Raw genomic sequence first — 21,667 nt, forward strand, 5'->3', positions numbered from 1 at the left:
GGGGCATTTGGAGTGGGGACATGGTTCGCACCGGGTAAGGGTGATCACAGGACAAACTTTTCTCACTAGCAGCTGATTCTTACTCTGTATGGAATACATCTTTAAATAATGAACAAACATGCAGCAAATGTCTTCATAGTCACATTACCATAAAACATTCTTCTAATCATACTTGCAATCTTTATTTTATGAGAGACAATTTTCACACGAGCAAACAAAAGCATGTCACAAAATAAGCCGAGAAAAATGATATCATCTCAATGTACTCACAAATTGACTTAGTGAATACAAAGCTGAGGCTCGGATGAAGCCATATACAGTATGCCTTATTCCATTGTATAAATGGCAACAGGTCGACACACAGGTTCATCGTACCCTCTGCCATAGAATGGAAGGGCATTCAATTGTTCGGCCTTTCACTATATGTCACTGGCATAGATTGAGTTTTGATAGTTAAAGTTGGTTGTGGAGCAGAAAAGAGATTTTTAGTTTAGCAACAGCAACTCAGCATTAGTTATGCTCTCAGCCTCAAGATGCTAATGTTAGCATATTATTAGGGATGGGCAAGTGCCGATACCAGGTATCAGAATTGGGCCGGTACCCGGCCTTATTTCAAGGTATAGGTACTTGCGACGGCGACTGATACTGCCCTCAGGTCGCCGTTTTTTTATATAATCAGGAACTAAAGGCATACGTGTCTGACAGATAGATGCCCATTAAGATGTACAACCACATATTTTGATTGGGACTTTTTTAGCCACTAGATTATTAGTTTTAGTTTATTTATTTATTTCTTATAATTCATTTTATTGTGTGCTCTCTATATAACATGTATTTTATGAACAAATTGAATGAATATACAAGATGTAATTTCAAGTAAAAATGCAATATTGGGATGTATAGGTCTTTATTTAGATTTATTGTCAGTTTTTTTCCAAAGATTTTATTTATCAACAGTACTTATGGCATCGACACTAAAAGTTGGAGTACTCGTACTGCTATCGGCCAGAAAGAAAAAAAAAGTGGTATCTGACAGCCCTACATATGAATACTGTATACAGTAGGTCAGCACACATTTGCATAGTGGATAAAATGCTCCTGTTTACAAGGAGCGAGGGTAATGTTGAATTTTTCAATGAAGATATTGTGCAAATTCCACAAATTGCTACAATAAGTGCTTTTAATATTTCAGTATTCACTTGTGAATAACTTTCTATGCTTTATCCAAGATGTTTGCTGGTCCCATGTTTCTTTATTTTCTGGAGGCCAGGAATACAAAAGGGAGGAAGCAGATCCTCCCCACATTTCAGCGATAAACTTTATTGAACTTCTGTCTGCAACCTTTAAACACAAGCAAGACACCCAAAGATGGGGCAGTGCTTTAAGGGACAATAAAGACATTCTGATTCTCTGACTATCAAGTCACATAGAAAACTCAGAAATTACATGTACTACCTTATCAACGAGAGCACATTTGATAAGAAAAACACTGCACTTTTATTATGTAAGTAAGGGAGATAAGTTGATTTCCCAAGCCAAGTTTGAATGACAAAAAAAGTGAAGGTCACTTGTAAGTATGTCATCAACTGCCTGCAACAAAACAAAAAATCCAGCTAACAATTTTTGCGAAAGATCTTTAGCATCATTGTAACTACTAAGGCATGCACTTCAAATGTCAGGAATGTCATATTTACTGCAACATAATTTCTTGACTATAAAGTGTGTCTTTGTTAGAGCTGCACTTCTCATTTTGACCATGCAATGAAACTAATCTACCAGCACACATAAAAAATAAAAAAAAAACGAAATGCTGCACAAAAATAACACATTTGGAATACTGTATATTTTAATCTATTTGCACTATAACTACAATATTACGCAGCGGAGATCTTATGTGTACGCTGTACGAAAAATGACGGAAAAAAACATGTGTACAGGTCCAACTGTGTAATACAGGTATGCCAGCTGGCTCGTTAGCTGGACTAAGAAATGCTGATTACCAATAAAGATGACCAGCACACAAACTACTATATTTGAAAGTAGAATGGTGGGACAGAACACATACCTTGCACTTCAAAAAAATAAATAAAAATGGAGGCAAATATGATGTTCTGTCTACCTCAGTGGGTTCAAGGCTTCCACATGAACCAATGAGAGTCTGCCGGCCACATATGCCTCAAATTAGCTCTTTTGATTGGTCAAAATGGTCCTGTGTTGGTCCAGCGCACGGCCATCACTTTACAAGTCAAACTCATTTTTGTATTCTGCGCTACAACTGGTGCAAAAGTCACTTGTGTCCGCACAGCCACCAACTCCTACAAGTTCTCTTTTCCACAGCGAGCTTATTTTGCTATAACTACAACTGCAAGTTACTTTTTGCACCAAATTTCCCTCCAGATTTTTGTGACACGTCACTGCTTCTTGCACACATGCAACACTGTTGCCACCTGCAGTTCAAATGAAAATCAAATGAAAGCAGTCTTGATTTTGACCTTTTAACTTTACAAAGCACATAAATACCAGTTAGTGTTCTTCTTCGTCACGCTGTTCACATTTTGGCATGCGGACCAAGACGGCTCCTAACTAATGATCAACAGGTCCTCGCTATTTATTGCAAGGCTTCAAACATACTCTCAAGAGGAAAGTGGCCACTAAGCTTTGGTGTCATCTAGTGTTAATTTTGTCAATGAAAATAATATTAAAATAATAAAACTAGACTAGACTGGACTGGACTAAAACTATATTAATAAACTATTACTAAGACTAAATCAGTATGCATTTTTGTCGACTAATGAAGAGGAGACGAAATAAAAAAATCTATGGATATTTTAGTTCATGAACAAAAACGAGACGAAAATGATATGATTTTGTAAAATCTTGTCTCTGCTAATCTGTCATGTGACACAGTGACAAAACATGAGACAGAAAGAAGATGGATTCACGGTGAAAGGTAAAAAAAATAAAAATAAATTATAGTTATAATCTAACATTAATCCAACGGCTATAACGTTTCAACAATAATGTTAATCCGACCGCTGCACTACTATTACTGTACTGTAATTGTGTGTCAAGTTAATTTTCATCAAAAAGATGAGAGAAAATTTGATGTGAAATAGTTTTAGATCTGAAATGATGTTGTCCTGACTAAAACATGGACAGTTTTTGTTTTATCCCTTTAGGTCTATTCTGAAATTGCCCATGAAAAGCGGAATATACCGAACATTTATTGAATAGTCATACAGTATGTCCTGACCTGATCAAAAGTAAAGGAGGACATACAATTTGGGCCCATGTTGTGATCTAACGGGCTGTCCGAAATCTGCTGTTACCTTACAGTGCCATTATTTATTTTCGAGTGTGGGCGTTTAACTATTTGAGAGGGAACATGTGTGCCTGCACTTTTGTGCTCGTGCACGCGTGCCTGTGACATGTCACGCTTTCCCAACAAGGGCAAAACAGGAATAACTGGAGCTGGGAGATTCATTTCAAGCCATGAGCTCATGAGAGCTGTGCCGTCAAATTACTTAACTGCATTGGCACCATTGATGGGATTTGTTGCCCGGCAGCTGCAAAGACATCAACACTCTGTTAAATTCACTACATCTCATGGAGGGGCGGGATACAAAATGTTTGAGTGACTTTACGTGTTAGGGATGAAGCAGCTTTATGCATTTGTGAGCTCAGCTATGAGGTTTTAGGCTGGTTGGTGCGCAGCTGAGAGAAACAACACAGGCATGATAACAGGGCAAGCCGGTGACATCGCGACTCACACATACATGTCACACCAAGGCTGCCTGTGTCTTGCAACAACTTGACTATGGGCCCGTTTATGAATTACTTGATAACTTCCGCTGTTTCTTAAACACTGGGTGCAAATCCCCCTCATAAGTTGCTCGTTCCAAATTTATGAAATATGGAATAGTGAGTCCAAAGCTGTCCTGGTCTCTCCAATGTAAGAAGGTTTATGACTATTCTGGCTGTGAAGCAAACATGCCAAGTGGGTGAAAAAGCCAGATCACTGGAAAACAATCAGATTTTCTCAAAAAAACGCAAAAATGCGTTCTATTTTAAATCTTGTCATGGTCCCAAAAACGTATTTATATGTTTTTTAAATGTTTTTTTTGGTTTTTATGCTAGAGCATACAGAAGGCTTTGATGCAGCCTCTGAACTGTAGAGAACGGATGAAGCAATGGTAGTAATTACAAAAACGGCCAGCAGGTGGCAGCAGAGTATACAAGATCAGCTAGGGCCATGTTGCAACAAGCTCCTTCATTTGTGAATAATGATGAAACTTAGCTATATTCTAATGCCAACTGCTACAAAACGGAAACAGATACAAATATACTTTTTTTCCTGATGAAAGAAGAGACTCTAATCTTTCTTTTGGTAGGTTCCATGTTTTTATAGCAATAGAAGACAATATTCTGTGGGCCTTGCAGAATCAGTCAAAATCCAATAAAACAGCCAGGAGCAAAGGGGTTGCTTCAGTGAAAATGGCTGGCAGTGAATGAGTTAATAAAACCGGCAAGGATTATCATCCATCTAATAATGCTACGAGCAAGGTCAAATTTCAAGAGTAGGTCAGGCGTGTTAGAGTTTAAGATTCAACATCTTGTAAGCCACAATAAGTAAGCCATTACATGCGAAAGTAAATGGTCAACTGTCAGGGTGTTCAATAATAAAGGCCTCAACATGTATGTGACATAAATGTAGTGTCAGCAAAATGTTCAAATGAAAAGTCATCCCCATTCATCAGCCTCTCCTGTTCTCTTGAGTTCCCTCCATCCGGCTGATCCTAAAAAATGACAATGTAATTTCTGCTCCATTTATTTCCCATGCCGTGGCCAAGCTTTCTAATTCACTGGTTGAGTCCTCACAGACTCCCCGCCCTTGCCTCCCATGCTGAGCCAATATTGTGCTTAAATCTCATGCTCCGATTGTCCTGGACCAATCCTGTATGGCACAATTAGATAGGCCGCGTAATTATAATGGCACCCTGTGTCCGCACAGATCACCCTTTGAACTGCTCAAATGTTTACAGCGGAAGAGGGCCAAATATAAAACAACCCCCATCTCCAACCCCCCACTATACTGAAGACAAGCGACACACATATGACCGACCACAAGTAGTGTAACCACTTTTAATGATCTTTAAACCGAGAAATAATGGTACTACTATATGTGATCTTTCCATTCCACACATTAAACTTACAAGCAGACATTGAATTAGGGGTTGTTTGGTGCTCGTTTTGTCCCGACCCACTGAACACAAAGTAGTCATTTACAATGTCTATGCTATATCTACATATACCCCACACATACACACCTGTCCAAAAGCTACAGTAGTTGATTTTGCTACAATGTAATAAACCAAAAGTAACAAACCTTGATGGTTTGGTGAATTGTGGTTGGCTGATTGTTGGAAGCCCGGCCCAATGAGGTTTGCTTGTCTGTGATTGGCGGACCGATCTATATTGTCCTGCTGATGGAGACAGGGCAGAAAGGCAAAGTCAGATCAAAAGGAATTTCATTAAGAAGGCATAACATATATTATAACTGTATCAGGCACCAATATCTTTCAGCAAACAACAGCCCCAATTAAAATGTTATTGAAAACAAGGTACATAAGAGTATTAGGGACATAACAATACTAAGTACAGTAAAGTCAGAAAATAATAGTAACATTAATAAAGACTTCATTTGGACCAGTTTTTGATACAACCACACTCGGGAGACGTCTATTGATTGCGAGTGCATTTAGTGTTTAGACAGGGCCTAACAAAAGGAGGAACTGAATGTCTGTGGACTGAAGGCTGATGATGGCAGATTCTGTCTTTCATATGAAGCACACCACTACCACTATTGCAGTTCAGTAATTGCAAGCTTGTCAATTTCTTCTGATCACAATGAGAATAAAATGAACATTTCTACAATAGCCCATGAGATAATTATTGAGACCTCCAGTCTTGTCTTTAATAATAATGAAGCAGAGTCAGAGTGTACAATTGTACATGTCTTGTCTTTACAATGCAATGGCTATTATCAGTCAGTCTGCCTGCTCCTGGTAAGGTGCCACAGTATAAAGTACAGTTTATCCTTATTTAAACAACCAGGCTTTTTTTCAGCGTATGCTTTGTCCCTGTGGCATGCACGTCACACAGAGTAGAAGATCCTATTGCTCACAGAAGCACTTTGGGTTTTTTTTGTCATTGTTTTTTCAAGCTGCACTCCCTTGTGGTGGACTTCAAATTACATTTCAAGTAACGTTAAATTGACAGGGGAAAATACTTAATGACAGGTTCCGAGAGCAATGAATAGAATAGACTTCCCCCAAAGCGTATTCATCATGTCATATGATGTACCTGTGGCTAGAAAGCAAATCGTCTCTGTCGCCAAAATGCAAGATTGCATTCAGTATAATATGACAATCCAACATTACCGGGGGCGGCGTGGCTCAGTGGTAGAGTGGTCGTTGTGGGTTCGATCCCATGCCATTGAGACCACGTGGAAGTATCCTTGAGCAAGATACTGAACCCCCAGTTGCTCCTGATGCTGCGTCATCATTAGGTGAATGAGTAGTGAAATGTAAAGTGCTTTGATGGCCTTGTAAGGTGGAAAAGCGCTATATAATACAGGTACACAATACAGTATACTGTATGCGGAGCCTAAAAACCCAAAACACAGTTTTTCAGGTGCACAGATCGGTAGGCGTGCAGTGTTCAAACACCTCTTCCAAGTCACTTTCAGTTGAGTCGCTCAGTCTGCAACGAGCCTAACGTATGCGGTTCACGTCTTTATAACTTTTTATCCATGTGGTGTGTCTGCACTGAACCATGAACTGGCCTTGGCCTCTGGGGTGTCTAAGTTATAAAGAAAGGGCGTATGGAGAAGTAACAACATAAACGCCAGCAAAGGAAAAGAGCAAATGTCGCTATGTGACTTGTCGTTAATGAGACAAGAAATCCTGGTAGCCAATCATTTGTCTCAAGTTTAAGCTCTGTTGGTCAGACTGAAAGTATCGTAATGAGACTAAGCCTAACATCACTGTGATGTAAAATGATAATGAAATTCAACAGTGCATCACCCAATTTGCACATCCAAATAGTAGAAATCACCATTATCGACACACACTGCCTTTAGGTGCAGCTATCAGACTGTGACTGATCTCTTACCCAGTCATCCAAGCAGCTCTACAACACTGGTTGACTGGTACCGCACAAATTCTAAGCGTGTGTGCATTCAGGTCATGTGTTCAACTTCACTGAGCAAAACTAGGCACTCTTTCACACCAGATACTGGTCTTGCATTGTGTGTTGTAAGGCTGACTAAATCTTGTTCTTTTTTGTGATTATTGCTGAAGATAGATAGATAAATAAATAAATAACAGAATCCAGACTATTGGTGATGGATCCAAAGTTCCCGTGGTTGAAACACGATCCAAAGTAAATGGCTAGTTTGTTTATAGTGGGTATAGTCTTTCTCTCTGCATTTCCATAAAATCTATTAAGTTCGGAATCAAACGTTTAACCATCCATCCTTGAGTAAACCTAGAGAGGATCTCACACTTCAATTTATACCTGATATTTGGGATGATGCAGGAAATAATCAGGACATCCAGCCACAGCCATGCTTTGAGTTGCTCAGTTGGATCAGCCCTGCTGGAAGACGGACCTGCAGAAGGAAGCAAAAATAAATGCAGGTGAGTATAAATAAAATATGAAAAAAATATATACAGTATATGTATATATATCTTTTGACCAGCCCTGGAGATCTTGGGTTTAGAAATAGCGCCACTAAAGTCAATGTATTTAACTTCTTAAAGTGGATATCCTACTTACCTTTTGGTACTGCTACCACTGGGCAAACATCTCTGTACGCTAACCCAAAAATACACTGCCGGCACCTCTCCAGGTCTTAAGTTAGACCACAGGGGTAAATTTGGAGTCAAGCTGCTCAGGCTCAGTACCACGAGTGCTCATATGCTGCAGTTCATGACCCCTTTTGGTATTCCCAAAATTTGGCTGCCATTAATTAAAGCTAATTTTATTTTGCGTCCACATCAGAGCTAGTGAGTGTGTGTGTTTCTTTTTATGAGCCTCTACGCATCTGAGCATGTACGGTATGTGTCAATGACGTTTATGCATGGCTATGCGTGGGTATGTAAAACAACCATTTTGAGCACTTATATGCTATTTGAGAAGCCTTTTTAAGATGGTGCAGTTAACACAGAAGTTATTTACTCACATCATTAAAAACGCAAAATGAAATTTTCCAGTAGAATGGAACTTAAAACCACCTATGGATAATAAAGGATGATCTATTATTAACAATTACGCATTTATCAAAATCAGGATACCTAAAAGATACAGTGTGTAGAATTTTGTGTTGCTTAGTAGTGCACTAATAGAATGCAATTTTGAAGCATGCACACTATGTTGCCTCAGAGAGACCACACTTTGCAGACCTACCACAAATTACTACCAAGTATTACTTGGAGTAAGCGAGCAACCTGGTGAGCAGGAGCTAGCAGGAGTGGCGGGCAAGAATGGTAAGCAAAAACTCGCTGGAACTACAAACAAGAGCGGCTAGCAAGAACTAGCTGGAGCGGTTAAGAAGAACAGCTAGCGGGAGAAGTTAGCAAAAGCTAGTGAAAGCAAAGCAGGGAGACAGGCGGCGGGGGACCAAATCACGGGAGTCAGCGGCGATGACCTGCAGGCCTTAGCTGTTTAAGGTAAACTAGTTGAAAGCACCACCAGAGGCTAACTACATTTGGGAAATTCTTCTCATTCGGGTATCCGTAGCAGTAAGATGGTGGCGAAACATATCAGGCGCCTCTAAGGCGCGGTGCAACCAATGTAATATAATTAGCGATTACTTGACCTAGAATTATATTTAAGTATATTAAGTATTCTATAATTTAACAGGACAAACAAGTTCAGATAAACACCTGCAAAAAATAAAAAAATAAAAATCATCACCACCTGCCTATGGAATGTGTCAATCACTAATATTAAAATCCTTGTTGTTTTCATCCAAATAAACAAAATGTTGACACTTTGACCTGACATTTTTCTATAGTATTTCCAAAGTCTGAGACAGAACTCATTAGCAAAACCATCCAGTATTTATTGTGAGTAGAAGTAGACTATCCTTAGTTTCCTGTCGTTTGACCTGATTTTTCTCCCCCTTCCAAGAAATCGAGAGAACATAGGGTTTTTTTAGAACATCCAAAATTGCTCGCAAATAATGATCAAACCATGAATGAAATCTAAACAAAGACCTTGGCAATGGTGTAGCAACGACTGCTGAATGGGCTTCCTTGTAATGAGTGTGCATCAGTATGTGTGTGGGTGAGTGTGTGTGTGTGCTGCTGTGTAAATGCTTGTGTGGTCCGGTCAGCTGGCATACAAGGACAGCTCGTCATTTACACATTATTTACAGACACAAAGTTTACAACAAAAACAAAACAAATTAACATCAACCTAAACTCTCCAGGCGGCTCCTCATTAGGCGCCCATGGATTTCTTGACAAGCTGCACTTGGAATTTATGTTTATTAAGAGTTAGAAGTTGCCTGGGATTGACAAAAATAAACTTCAATAACTAACATTCGCGACCAAAAAACAAATACAGATTTTCCATTGCACAGTACAGGCTGTCCACCTCAAAATACTGATAAGAAACACGCAGCAAAATGGTACGCTAACATTAGCATTTATGTTTGTTGCTCTCTTGAGCTATGTAGCTATAAAATGCTACAATGACTTTGACAAAGAAACAACTGAAATAATTTGCAATAAAACCTAAGAAAGGCCTCACAAAAGAATGTGAATAATTGGTGATGCCAGTCTGTCACTGGCAAGACACAGCTATTGCAGGCAAAGGATTTGCAACTTAATATTACCGACCCATATTAAGTCCCCATTAGCCACTTCTGTTTTACATCAGTAATCTGTTTAATCTATTTTGTTCACCTAAACACGTCTGTTTTGAAGTTGTGACCAATCTAGATATAAAAACATTGGGGGAAACCAAGAAGATGAACTGATCTTGTCCCATCATCTGTATCGATCCATAACATTTTCAGTCAACAGAAAACGAATAGCCTCATGGTTGCAATACATTTGGTGGAGAGCGCAGCATGAAAATAACTAACACATGACTAAGCCTATCAGTGACTAAGGTATTCAACACAAGCACAACTTTGCTTAACTTCTGCCAGAATCAAAGCCATTCCAATGCAAGGATTACAGCCTTTGATTTGATTGCTTCCACTTGAACAGCATACTTAAAATGGACCTCTGACCTTGACAGTGTATTAAAAAAATGGGGGGGGGGGGGATTGATGTTGTACTAGGTTACCGGTTTGGTCATTGTTTTCCAAAGTAAAAACAGATGTTTGCAAATGTCTTCTTTCATGAAGGATTACATAAATCAGTGAACAATTACTGTTGATATGCTGAAATCAGAGGATTTGGACAATTAAAATTAAAAAAAAAAGGCTCCAAACGATTACTCAATTATTAAAATAGTTGTCAATTAATTGATTAATTTTGACAGCTCTACAAATATTAAAGTCATTCAAATGGCAGAAGAACAAATATTGGGGAAACAGTACCTGATTTATAAGGTAAAAACAAAGAAGAAGAAAAAAAGAATACTGAATTACCAGTCAAATGATATCTAGTTTGAAATAACAAACTGTGTTGCTTTGGGACAACGCCACTGCATGCACGGGAGGTTTTATTCTCATAAACTGAAGGGGGGAAAAAACAGCTCCAACTCAGCTGTGCAGCTGTGTCAACTTCTCTCTTTGTGTATATAATTGCAAAATGTGTTCATCTTACTCAACTTGCCTACAGTTGATTGGACTGGACACAGCTGAACACTGGGCTGTTCAGCTCTGCTCAGTCATCTTTGGAATGCACAGAACACATTTTTTTTCCGTATCGGGCACTGGGTGAAAAAGTATGTATGATACAGCAACCCCCCAGTTCCCCTCCCCTTAGTTGCCTGACATATAATATTCAGGCACACATATAGAGACAATTAGGCATTTTACACCTTTGAGAACTGATGCTACTCATAAAAACGCGAACAAAAGAATTTAACCTGCACTCCAGACCTTTGCCTTACAGAAACTATTGTGACAACCTGGAGAAGCGTAGTAACACTCAGGAACTACCATCATTGCGTTATCATGTATGTACTCAAATGTGAGTTACGTTGATTCTTAACACATGACTCAAAAAAGATGACTAATTTCAGGTTAAGAAAAAAGGTAACTAGCAAAGTGATGATTAATTTTAAAGGAATGAAAACAAAGTGGCAACTTTCAAAATGAACTTATTGTAACAATGTTGAAAAAAAGTTACACCACTCACTCATTCCCAACATCTACCAACCTGAGCCCACACAACGGTCACAACCACTTCACTAACTCCCACTATTATCCCACGCATCACCACTATGCCACATCCCTAACTCCCTTTTCTCCAAACTCTTACCCTACTCCCCATGGGTGACCCACTCGCCCCTCCCTCAAATCTGCAGCTCTGTAGCACCAGAATATAAACATAACCTTAATTAAAAAAATGGCACAGATCCAAGTCAACGTGTGGAGTCTTTTCTACAGCCCATTGAAATTAATGTACTGACCGTACCATAACCCCAAAGGAGGGTAGGTCAATTATTGCAGTGTATATGTTTAAATTAGTTACACACTTTCAATGAAAATATTGGAGGGTGATGCTGGGAGTTATCAAAGCTTTGTATGCCAACATGACCTATAGAAGAACTATGCTATGTGATGAGACTATTGAACATGTGAACAGCTTAATTGCCTGTGGTGCATGTATCGTGTTACTCTGATTGCCACCAGCCTTGAGCTCAAATTCAAAAGGGGCAGTCAACAATCGATTCAAATCAAACACACACACACACACACACACACACACACACACACTATGTGACAACTATGTTAGTTTTTTTAAAGACATGGTGGGGCACAGAGAAACTACGTGAGGAAAAGCACCCATGGGGAGCTCATCCACACGGAGAGGGATGTCAGCCCACCGCCAACAAAATAAAAGCAAAGCCTTTAGGTCTTTAACCTAATTCTGGTTACTTAATTCTGTCTGTTAGCGAGAGCCACTACATCGTGATAACTTACATTGATGTTTCTGCATTTGGCAATTTATTATTATATTATATTATTAGTATGGGATTTTTTTTAATGGGCTTTAGGTGAACTGATGAATACACACACGCTCGCACACACACATACACACCCACATACGAAAAAAAAATATATATATACATATATATATATATATATATGTGTGTATATGTATATACAGTATATGTATATATATATATATAAAAAAAAAACATTTATTAATTTTTTTTAATTTATTTGTTTTTTTAAAAAAAGTAGAGCAATGATGATGTCAAATCGAATGAACAATACTGAGCTCTCCTGATAAAAAAAATAAAAATAAAAATAAATAAAAGCAAAGCTAAACTAAAAAGGTGTCTTGAGCACTCCTCTTGAAAATCTCAACAGTCTCTGCGGACCCGATGTCTTCTGGCAGGCTATTTCACCATAATGGCTGAATGTAGCCTCACTGTGTGATTTAATCCCCAATCTAGGAAGAGTTCGAAGGCCGGTGCCTGAGGATCTCAGGATCCGCGAGGGTTGAATCAGATTGCATCACCCAAAAAAAAAAACCTGTGCACACTACAGTTAAACATGCATGGCTCAATGAGAATTTTATTGTAATGACATTTAATTCCAGCTATCAACTTTCAGCAGAATGTGTGCTGGTGCGAGTGTGGATGCATGCGTGTGGGCTGCCTGTTATTCCGTCTGCAATGCAACAGAGCACGTTGAACAGAGCATCTCTGTATTCTGTTTTAATCAGCAGATTAGATGGCAGTCACTCCTCACTGGATGTGCTTGTTGCACATGTTGATTAGTCATTAATTGGCAGCTTTCATTATTTGAGCGCAGCAGCGTAAAGTGGGGCTATAAGAGAGGGCCTGATGTCATGCCGGGGGACGCTGAATAGCACCAGTCAATGGAGAAAGGTCTTTTGGGATCTTAATTGGATGAGGATTTTGGTTGAAGCAGTCTTATGCAATGGCAAGATGAATGCTTTGGGCCCGGGCGCAATTTTGTAGTATTGTAAGTTGGGGGTATTGGTGACCTCCGAAGGTTTAGCTAGCTTACATCAATTTGGCCTTTTTGACACAACCACAAAAGGTTAAATACAGTAAAGTGATGGTCATGTTGGATGACCTCCATTTTTTACATCATCCAAACTGGAAGCAACACTATCAACACCAACAAGTAATTTAAGTACAAATTGTCTAGCAGAGGCTGGGGATGTATGACCACTATAAAAGAATGGCAACTCGATTTATCTTATAGTCTTAGAAATGCTAACAAACCTGGTTTGTTGAAGGGGGGCTGTTTTAAGACACGCATACATCTGGTTTCGAAGGACACTATTCAAGTGTTGAGTTACCTGTGAAACGAAGGCAATATCTCTCGCCTCTCACACAGTCTCTGGTTTCAGCCATATTTGGACCAAAACCAGACAGTGAGAAACTTGATCCATTGTACACTCTTGAGGTTAGACAAGCAAAGGTCTGGTTTTTATAGGTCTGTGCCATCCTCTTGAGAATTGTACATCTTTGAAATACAATGAAAACAATTTTGTGGTGCTTATCGTATAAAGATTTGACATTGATGAGTGCTCAAATTTGAATAGTTAACTTGCAGTAAGTGCCCCATAAATTACAAAATATATACTTTTGAAATTTGATAGTACACTTAGAAAAGTGTTGTTAACAACCTTGACGAATTTGAAAGCTAAAGAATTGACCAAGTATAAAAAAGGAGGCCTCAAAATTGTGAAAAATGAAGCCATTAAATCCTCTCAAACTCTGTGGGTGTGTCTGCCGAGTGCGCAGAAACCACAACCCGGCCTAACTAAGTCGAATAGCACAACGACATCAGAAATGCTACTTTGTTGAAATGCTACTTTGTTGAGCAACTTTGTTTCTCCTACGCATCCCTAAATTTTTGAGCTACCAGAGCCAGAATCCAAGTCTGAGCCAGAAAACATAGACCTGTCTGGGAATCAACATTGTTCATCTCAGACTGAACTAGTCGAGTATAACCTATCATTAGCTATGGGCTATTAATAAAAATAACAATAACTGGACTCAGGCTGGTTGCACGACATAGACACGACACAGAAATGGTGAATAACAGTTTTACGCTAATGCTATCTGTATTTACTCTCAGTCTCCATAATTTAGTAATATATATTAGTAGCAAAAAAAAAAAAACCTCAAACATATTTAACTCATTCACTCCCAGCCATTTTCACTGAAGCAACCCCCTTTGCTCCCGGCTGTTTTACTGGATTTTGACTGATTTTGCAAGGCCACAGAATGTTGTGATCTATTTCCATAAAACGTGGAACCCACCAAAATAAGGATTAGAGTCTCCTCTTTCATCAGGAAAAAAAGTATATTTCTATCTGTTTCCGTTTTGCATCAATTAGCATTACAATACAGCTAAGTTTCATCATTATTCACAAATCTGTTTAAAATAGTGGGCGAAACAGCTTGTTGCAACATGGCCCTGGTTGATCTCTTATACTCTGCAGCGAACTGCAGGACGTTTTTGTAATTACCACTGCTTCAACCATTCTCTTCAGTCCATAGGCTGCATCAAAGCCTTCTGTATGCTCGAGCATAAAGAAACATACAAATATGTCTTTGGGAGCATGGTCATTTTTAAAATAGAACGTATTTATACGTTTTTGGGAGCAAATGAGTTAATATATTTAGAAGCATTTCTGAAATTTACAATAATGTTGTATGGGCCCCGTTGAGCAGCAAAACCTTCCTGTTTTTTGTGTGTGTATTTTTTGGGCCATTTAGCCACTTGCTGTTGACTGAATATGACATCACAGTAACTCAGGTCACAACCAACCACAACTCAGTTTCAGAAAACAGGTGAATCGTGCTTGGTCGTTACCCTGAGCAACTATGATGTCATTTTCAGTCAACAGCAAGTGACAAAATGGCTGCCCCCTGAGAAGGATAAAGCGGGTGGATTTTCCTGCTTAACTCGTATTCCACAGAAACAATATTAATCAGAATATTGTGTTTAGACTAGTGGGAAGGCATAGAACATATTAGTGTAAAGAAAATTTAGGGGTTGACTTCCCTTTAATATGTTTCAAAACAGTGGAAACATTGTAGGCTGATGGACAAGTGGTTTTCACAACAGTGAAGTATTTGGCAAATGAACTCAGGAAAGACATTTTATATGAGGCGCATAAAAGAGTCTGATTATGCAACTTGGGCCAAACCGTAGCCAAGAAACACACTGCAGCGCTCGCTATCACTGGCTTACATTCTATCCATGGACAGTCCACCTGAGAATTTGGCTGCAGAGAGAAGAGTCGCTTCTAGATGCAGTCAGTTGACATACATCAACTGTGCTGCGGTCCCCCAGCAGGCATTGGGTTAATGGTGTCATTACATCAGGGAGGGGGGGGGGGTATTAACAGTGTATAAGCCTAGACTAACTAGTGCTGAATGACTGCTGGCTGACGCAAGACCCAATGGAATGCTGCCTAGAGCACAGGCGCAAGCTCTTATACTTGTAGCTCCAATACCAGTTAATAGGATATCTCCCCCACTTTTATGGTGCCTTTAAGTACTTGCATACAAGGAAGAGCAAGAGTAGTCGTCCTCACACGATACCTGTGTGCCAAAAGACTAGCTCAAATATTTTCGGTTGCATCTGTGACAAATTATGCATGCAATTTTCTTCGGTTCATACATTTTATCAAGACGAAACACTCGTGTTCTGAATGCTGCAGTAAGACAAGTATACGTTCAACGGGTTGTAATTATGAGCAATATGTGCACTCAGCAGCCTTTTGGCAGCCTGTAGTCTTTTGCAGAGTTCATGCCCCATCATGTCCGTGCTTAGTGAGCACTGACTTGAAATAGAAGGCCTGGCGCGAAGGGGGTGAGCGCAAACCACAAATCGAGCTGCCGCCTTGCGCAGAGGGATGGGAATGGGACCGCAACGTAATTCAACTCAATGGGGAATTAATGGGCAAAGGCAGGGAGAGAAATCCTCTTTGGTTTCGGATGAGAACGTGTTCCAAAAAAGTGCATTGAGAGGCTACGATTTTGCTACAAGTCAGCTGATCTGACAATTTATTCAGTTAGGTTCCATATCCATCTTGCGGTCTGCTTTGATGCAATGGCTCAAGTCTCAAGTGTTCTTCATTTTTTATTTCTAACTAATTGTCACTGACTTTTTGAGTTCAGGCCACCTAATTGAAATTAAGTTTCAGTAACAGTTGAAGTAATAAGCTTTGATGCGCAATTCTGCGCATGTCAAGGGTGGAGCAAAACACGCTACAAGTGATTGTCACTGGCTGCCAACTAGTCATGTGGTTAGAGGGATAACTACAGTATACAGTTGTATATCTTATAAAGCGGATATGAAAATTAAGTATTTTCAACAGGGGAAGTAAAAATATACGACAGAGGATGTGGTTCCACAAGTGGGCAAAGTGTCTTAGAAGTGGGGATGTGGCTGTGTTCAAAATTAACCAAACACATTCAAACTCATGTTAAATGTGAATCAGCACACGTGCCTCTGATAAACCCCAAATAAAGTTCAGCTGCTTAAGTGGGCTTTTCCAAACTTTTTTTTTTTTGGGGGGGGGGGGGGGTTGCCTTCTAGCAAAACTCTGAAGGTTTTGCGTTAACACTGACTGACATTTGGCACTTTTCATTTTCACTTTAACAGAAGATGAAACCACCAGTACAAGCCAGCAGCTCCTTCAACAGTGCTGTCGGGTTCTTGGCAGACTCCCTCACCAGGTTTCTTGTCTTTCATCAAATTTGGAGGGATGCCCAGTTTTTTCTAATGTCACTTTCGCGTCATATTTTCTCAACTTGACGTTGACCGTCTTCAGTTTTCCATAATACATTGAAAATGTCTCCTGACTGACTCTTTTGGACAATGTGATGTAACTTTAACAATAGCAGCAAATGTATACAACATTTCAACTTTAAATGGAGTTAATTTGAGGTACTTCAAACGGTGGTAAGTGTGTGCCGACTCCCATTTAACATGAGGTTGCATGTGATTGGTTAATTTTGAACACAGTACATTCTTAGTTTAAGAGGGTGTGCAGACTTATGCAACTACATTATCTCAAGTGATTACTGTATGTTTGGGGTTAACAAGCATTCTACTGCTATCCATTATCTTAGGTGCTATATATATATTAGGTGCTATATTGCTACATTTGTTATATTGCTATTGCTATATCCGTTTGTCACGTTTCCACCCAACAGAGATGTTCATGCATTCGTTTAAAAGTGGCATGCTTTTTTTGCTTTTTCAAAGAGTACGTTTCTATTCCATCTGTATTTGTTTGGACTTTCATCAAAAGCAAATGTTGTCGAGCAAAACAACACATTTCGAGCCTTGTACCTTTTGTCCGAGGAAACCAGTCATAAGGATTTTTTTTCCCCAAGCGGGTTTAACATCAAACAAACAATCATGTCATCAACCCCGTTATCTTGCTAGTTATTGCGGCATGCACAGGAAACCTGCTAACCTGTTTTCTGGGTTTGGTCACATATTGGGTTAGATGTGCAAAATGGAGGACGAGAAATTAAATAAGTCAGCAGTGTTGCTTAGGGCAACACCTTTTGAGAGGAAGAAGGAAGCTCAAGATAAAAGAGCGCTGACCTGATACGCCAAATATTAGCAGTCTAAAGACAGGGACCTGGTTGAGCGACAAGGCTTAGCTAACTGTGCAATTAAGTGCATTAACCAAAAACTGTATGCCTGCTGTCTTAAAGCCATTCCCCAAATGGCTTCAAAATTTCAAAAATATTCTAGCAGTGTAGCCCTCTGTAATGCTTAGGAACTGTTGAGGCAATTATTGTATTTAAAAACTAAAATTACCATTATGCTGTTGACTCAGTAATACATTTTTTTTTTACAGTTTTTTTGTCTTGATCTTCATGAAGATGACTTTAAGTCTGCTGTGATTAAGCGCAAATATTGTTTTATCCAGTAATGGGACTGCCTTCTTCCCTATAAGACACAGCTATACTGCCACACACCCCATAGCGGAAGCACAAGCCTGATCCTGGTTTACCTAATCCAAACTGTACAGTCAATCAAACCTCTTCTTGGAAACATGGCTTAGGGCATTTGACCTAAAAATGTAGTTACAGGCCATCCAGTCAAGTCACCGGTGCCATATAAGTTATGAGGATAATATTGGTTGCAAACAAACAAACAAAAAACATAATATTCATAACAATCTATTAAAAATTATGGCTATTGCATAGTACAGGGTCTCCTAATGCAGTGGCCAAATAATTGCAACCCCCCCCCCCCCCCATTAATATTGCAATTGTGATTTAATATCCTGTTATTTTTTTATGAATTAATCTGTATTGCAAAACAATAGCAGGTTTTATATAAATGTTGAGGTTTTGTAGGTCAGGCTTACCCTAAAATAAAGGTATATGAACCATTAAATATTAAGAAAGACAATTTATATTTATCTATTCCACATAAAGTTATTAACTTATTATCACTTTGACTTGCAGGCTTAAGCGTTCACTGACAACTTCACAAAATTCTACCAAACAAATTAAGACATGAATCAAATTACAACAAAGGCTTCACTTCAACTTTTCATGTACAGGGTTTCCCACACCATGTTAATACTTGGGCGGGCCACCCAAGTAAACTGGTCACCACCAAAGTAGATTTCAAGAAAATTTAATTAAAAGATATATTAAAAAGACACACACACACAAAACATGTCACAACAAGATATACTGCATGTAACATTAGTTCGCCGTCACTCACTTGTGGATCATGAGGTTTGAGGAGACGCAATTTATTACCCACATCCTCCCACCACACCCCCACAGGAGTCCACCCACCCAGGTAGATTTCAAATCTGTGGGAAATGGAGTAACACTGTTTCATATATAGTCTAAATAAATATACTACAAAATATACACATAAATACTAAAAATAATGCCCATCATTTGAATAAATGTAGTTTGACTTTGTTTTTTTTCTAAATTGTAGCCTTCACGATTTGAAAATTGCATCCGACTACATTGCAATTTTAATTTGTATTTGATTCATTGTTCAGACAGCCCGACTGTATATTCCTGTACACTGAGTAAACGAGGTGTATCTGAAAATGACTGGTGTCACTAATGATACTGCATTTCAAATCCAAACTACTAGCAAGTTTTCCCCTTTGAAGTAAATCACACTAGCGTCTAGCATACTTCGCTTTATGCAGTCTCGGAGGGATTCTTACAGGATCATCCACAGCTCAATCATCACAGCCATCGTCCATATCTTCAAAACGGGGCCCATTGATGATCCAAATAAGCTTGAGAACCAGCATGGTGATGTTCTTCTCGGTCAGGAACTGTCAGATGCTCAGGGCATTGTGCGCAGATGTGTCAGCACAGTGAAGCAGTGAAGTGATCCTGCCACAGCTTTCCACTCATCTTGTACAATGACCCAAGCAAAAGCCACAGTAAAGGCCTTTGTTGGTGAACTGGTTGATCATCTGGCCCAAGTGGAAGGGGATCACTTGTAGTATGGCTTTGAAATCGTAACCTTTGTGATACCAGTACTGAAACTCTGACACACCTGGTATATTGTAGAGAACAGACTGTGGATCGGTACGTGGGATACTTGGCATAAGAGAGCGTGAACACAAAATATTTGATTGATCATCAGCATCTGAAAGAGGTTTTATCTTGATTAACCATATGAATCTGTCTTTGCCTTTATACATATGGCACTCCGGTCATCATGGTTACATGATGCAGTATTTAAAAAAAATGACTACTAATAAAATAAAGGCCAAATGATGAGAGAGATGAAGAGCCTCCAAGAAGAAGAAAGCTGCTTTTAAGGGAAGGAAAATATCAGTACTTAAAATTGCTTCATCACTACATGCGATTTTGACGCACCAACCCATGTGTGAACTAGGGTTGAGAAATCAAGCAATGAAGCCTTCAAAACTGCTTTGGTACATGTAGTTGTTTCTGCAGCAAGATTTTCGGGAGTGACTGCGACTAAAACAGTTACAGGAAAAGACCTGATAAGTAACACACTTTTGGTGTTAACTGTTAATGTCCTATTAGCCCAAAATGGGACTGACGCAGGCCTTCGACTACTTACACAAAAATAGTGTGATAGATTTTTGTGTTTTAAGTATACTGTCCATCAAAATAGAACAGAACTGCATCATAAATCTGCAAATGACAGTAGATGCTGAAAGGGATGCTTACATCAAAACGAAACTCAGTCAACGTCCCACTAATATGAGGATTCCATTCAGGGACGTCTAGCCAAGGCAGGCAATTCCTTCGAAACCGCCCCCCACAGGGGAATCACTGCCAAACTGTTGAGAGGGCGCAGCTAGGAGTCCCCCTGGATGCAAAAAGTTGCCCGTGTGTGCTACTGCTACTCTTGACTGATGTTACGCAATCGTCAACAATATGACATGCTGGCAGGCGGACGCTGCTCGCCTCTAAATAGCGTGCACGAAGCGGGCATGAATGGAGCGTCAAGGTGAACATAAAAGTCCAAAAACGAGCGGACTCAAGTGTCCAGGACGAGCGAGGATACAGTAGAGTGATAGTGTGGAAAGACAGGAGAGTTTATTTTAACTTAAACGGCCGACAACAGTTTCAACTTGGACCACAAGCTGACATCTCTCCGTGAGTCAGGACCGGAGGACTGTAACGTGTTCGTCCGGTGGCAGGCACTCACCTCACACAATCACAGCCAGCCAGGCTACGACCCTCACGGACACGCACGGTCGTGTGGAGGTGAAGGGACCGGGAAGCAGTGCCGGTTCAGGCCGCGGTGGTCAACATTCCCGGGCCGAGGAGGTGGAGAGGAAAGGAGGCGAGGAACACACGTAGGAAAGGAGTCAAGTGGTAGCGACGGCGAAGACTCCCAAGTCTGATCATCCCGAGCGGCCAAACGCGACCGACACACATACACGCGTTGGCTCGCGCGCGAGCAAGAAGGATCACAAGCTCGCGCGCACGCAGGCTTCTCCGCCCCTTGAGGCCTGACCACGCCCTCCAAGTGAGCTCCATAGCGAGGGCCGATTATGTTGCGTTCGCGGTACTGGGAATAAGGGCGTGTCCTCGCGTCTCCTTTTTACAGTACAGTATTACTTTACTTCTGTTCTGTTTGTGTGTTTGTGGCTGACCTTAGAAGATACCACAAGAGGCAAAAGGCTTCACACTGTACTTAAGTAGAACCACAGATGCTTTAAAATAAATGAATAAATTAACTTTGGTAAAAGTAAAAATAGGCTCCAGCGACCCTTGTGAGGACTAAGCGGTTAAGAAAATGGATGGCGGGATAGATAAAAGTAAAAATGTTGATTACATTTATTTAAAAAATTTTAAATTATTTAAATTAAATAAAGTAAAGGAAAAAAATCACCTTCCTAAAATTATGGTCTTAGTTTTCCCCTCCAGGAAACAATAAATTGAAGCATATACAGTGATTATATTTATGAATAATTAAATT

At 39.7% G+C, this 21,667-nt stretch overlaps 1 protein-coding gene across 5 annotated transcripts in view; it reads right to left on the bottom strand.

Annotated features, from left to right (window-relative positions):
- The window catches only part of LOC144057609 (growth factor receptor-bound protein 10-like), a 75,227-nt gene that overhangs the window by 51,960 nt on the left and 1,600 nt on the right, over window positions 1-21,667 (bottom strand). For 2 of the 5 annotated variants that reach the window (XM_077575391.1, XM_077575393.1), the window contains exons 1-3: window positions 20,891-21,199; window positions 7,579-7,672; window positions 5,387-5,483 (exon numbers count right to left, since the gene is read on the bottom strand). In XM_077575391.1, the coding sequence (XP_077431517.1) occupies window positions 5,387-5,483; window positions 7,579-7,629 (148 nt within the window). In that variant the 5' untranslated portion in view covers window positions 7,630-7,672; window positions 20,891-21,199. Of the gene's footprint in view, window positions 1-5,386; window positions 5,484-7,578; window positions 7,673-20,890; window positions 21,200-21,667 lie in introns of those variants that run through there. The other 3 variants (XM_077575390.1, XM_077575388.1, XM_077575389.1) reach the window with 3 other exon arrangements.

The sequence above is a fragment of the Vanacampus margaritifer genome, chromosome 9 (genome assembly GCF_051991255.1).
Source record: "Vanacampus margaritifer isolate UIUO_Vmar chromosome 9, RoL_Vmar_1.0, whole genome shotgun sequence".
NCBI classification, from domain to species: Eukaryota; Metazoa; Chordata; class Actinopteri; order Syngnathiformes; family Syngnathidae; genus Vanacampus; species Vanacampus margaritifer.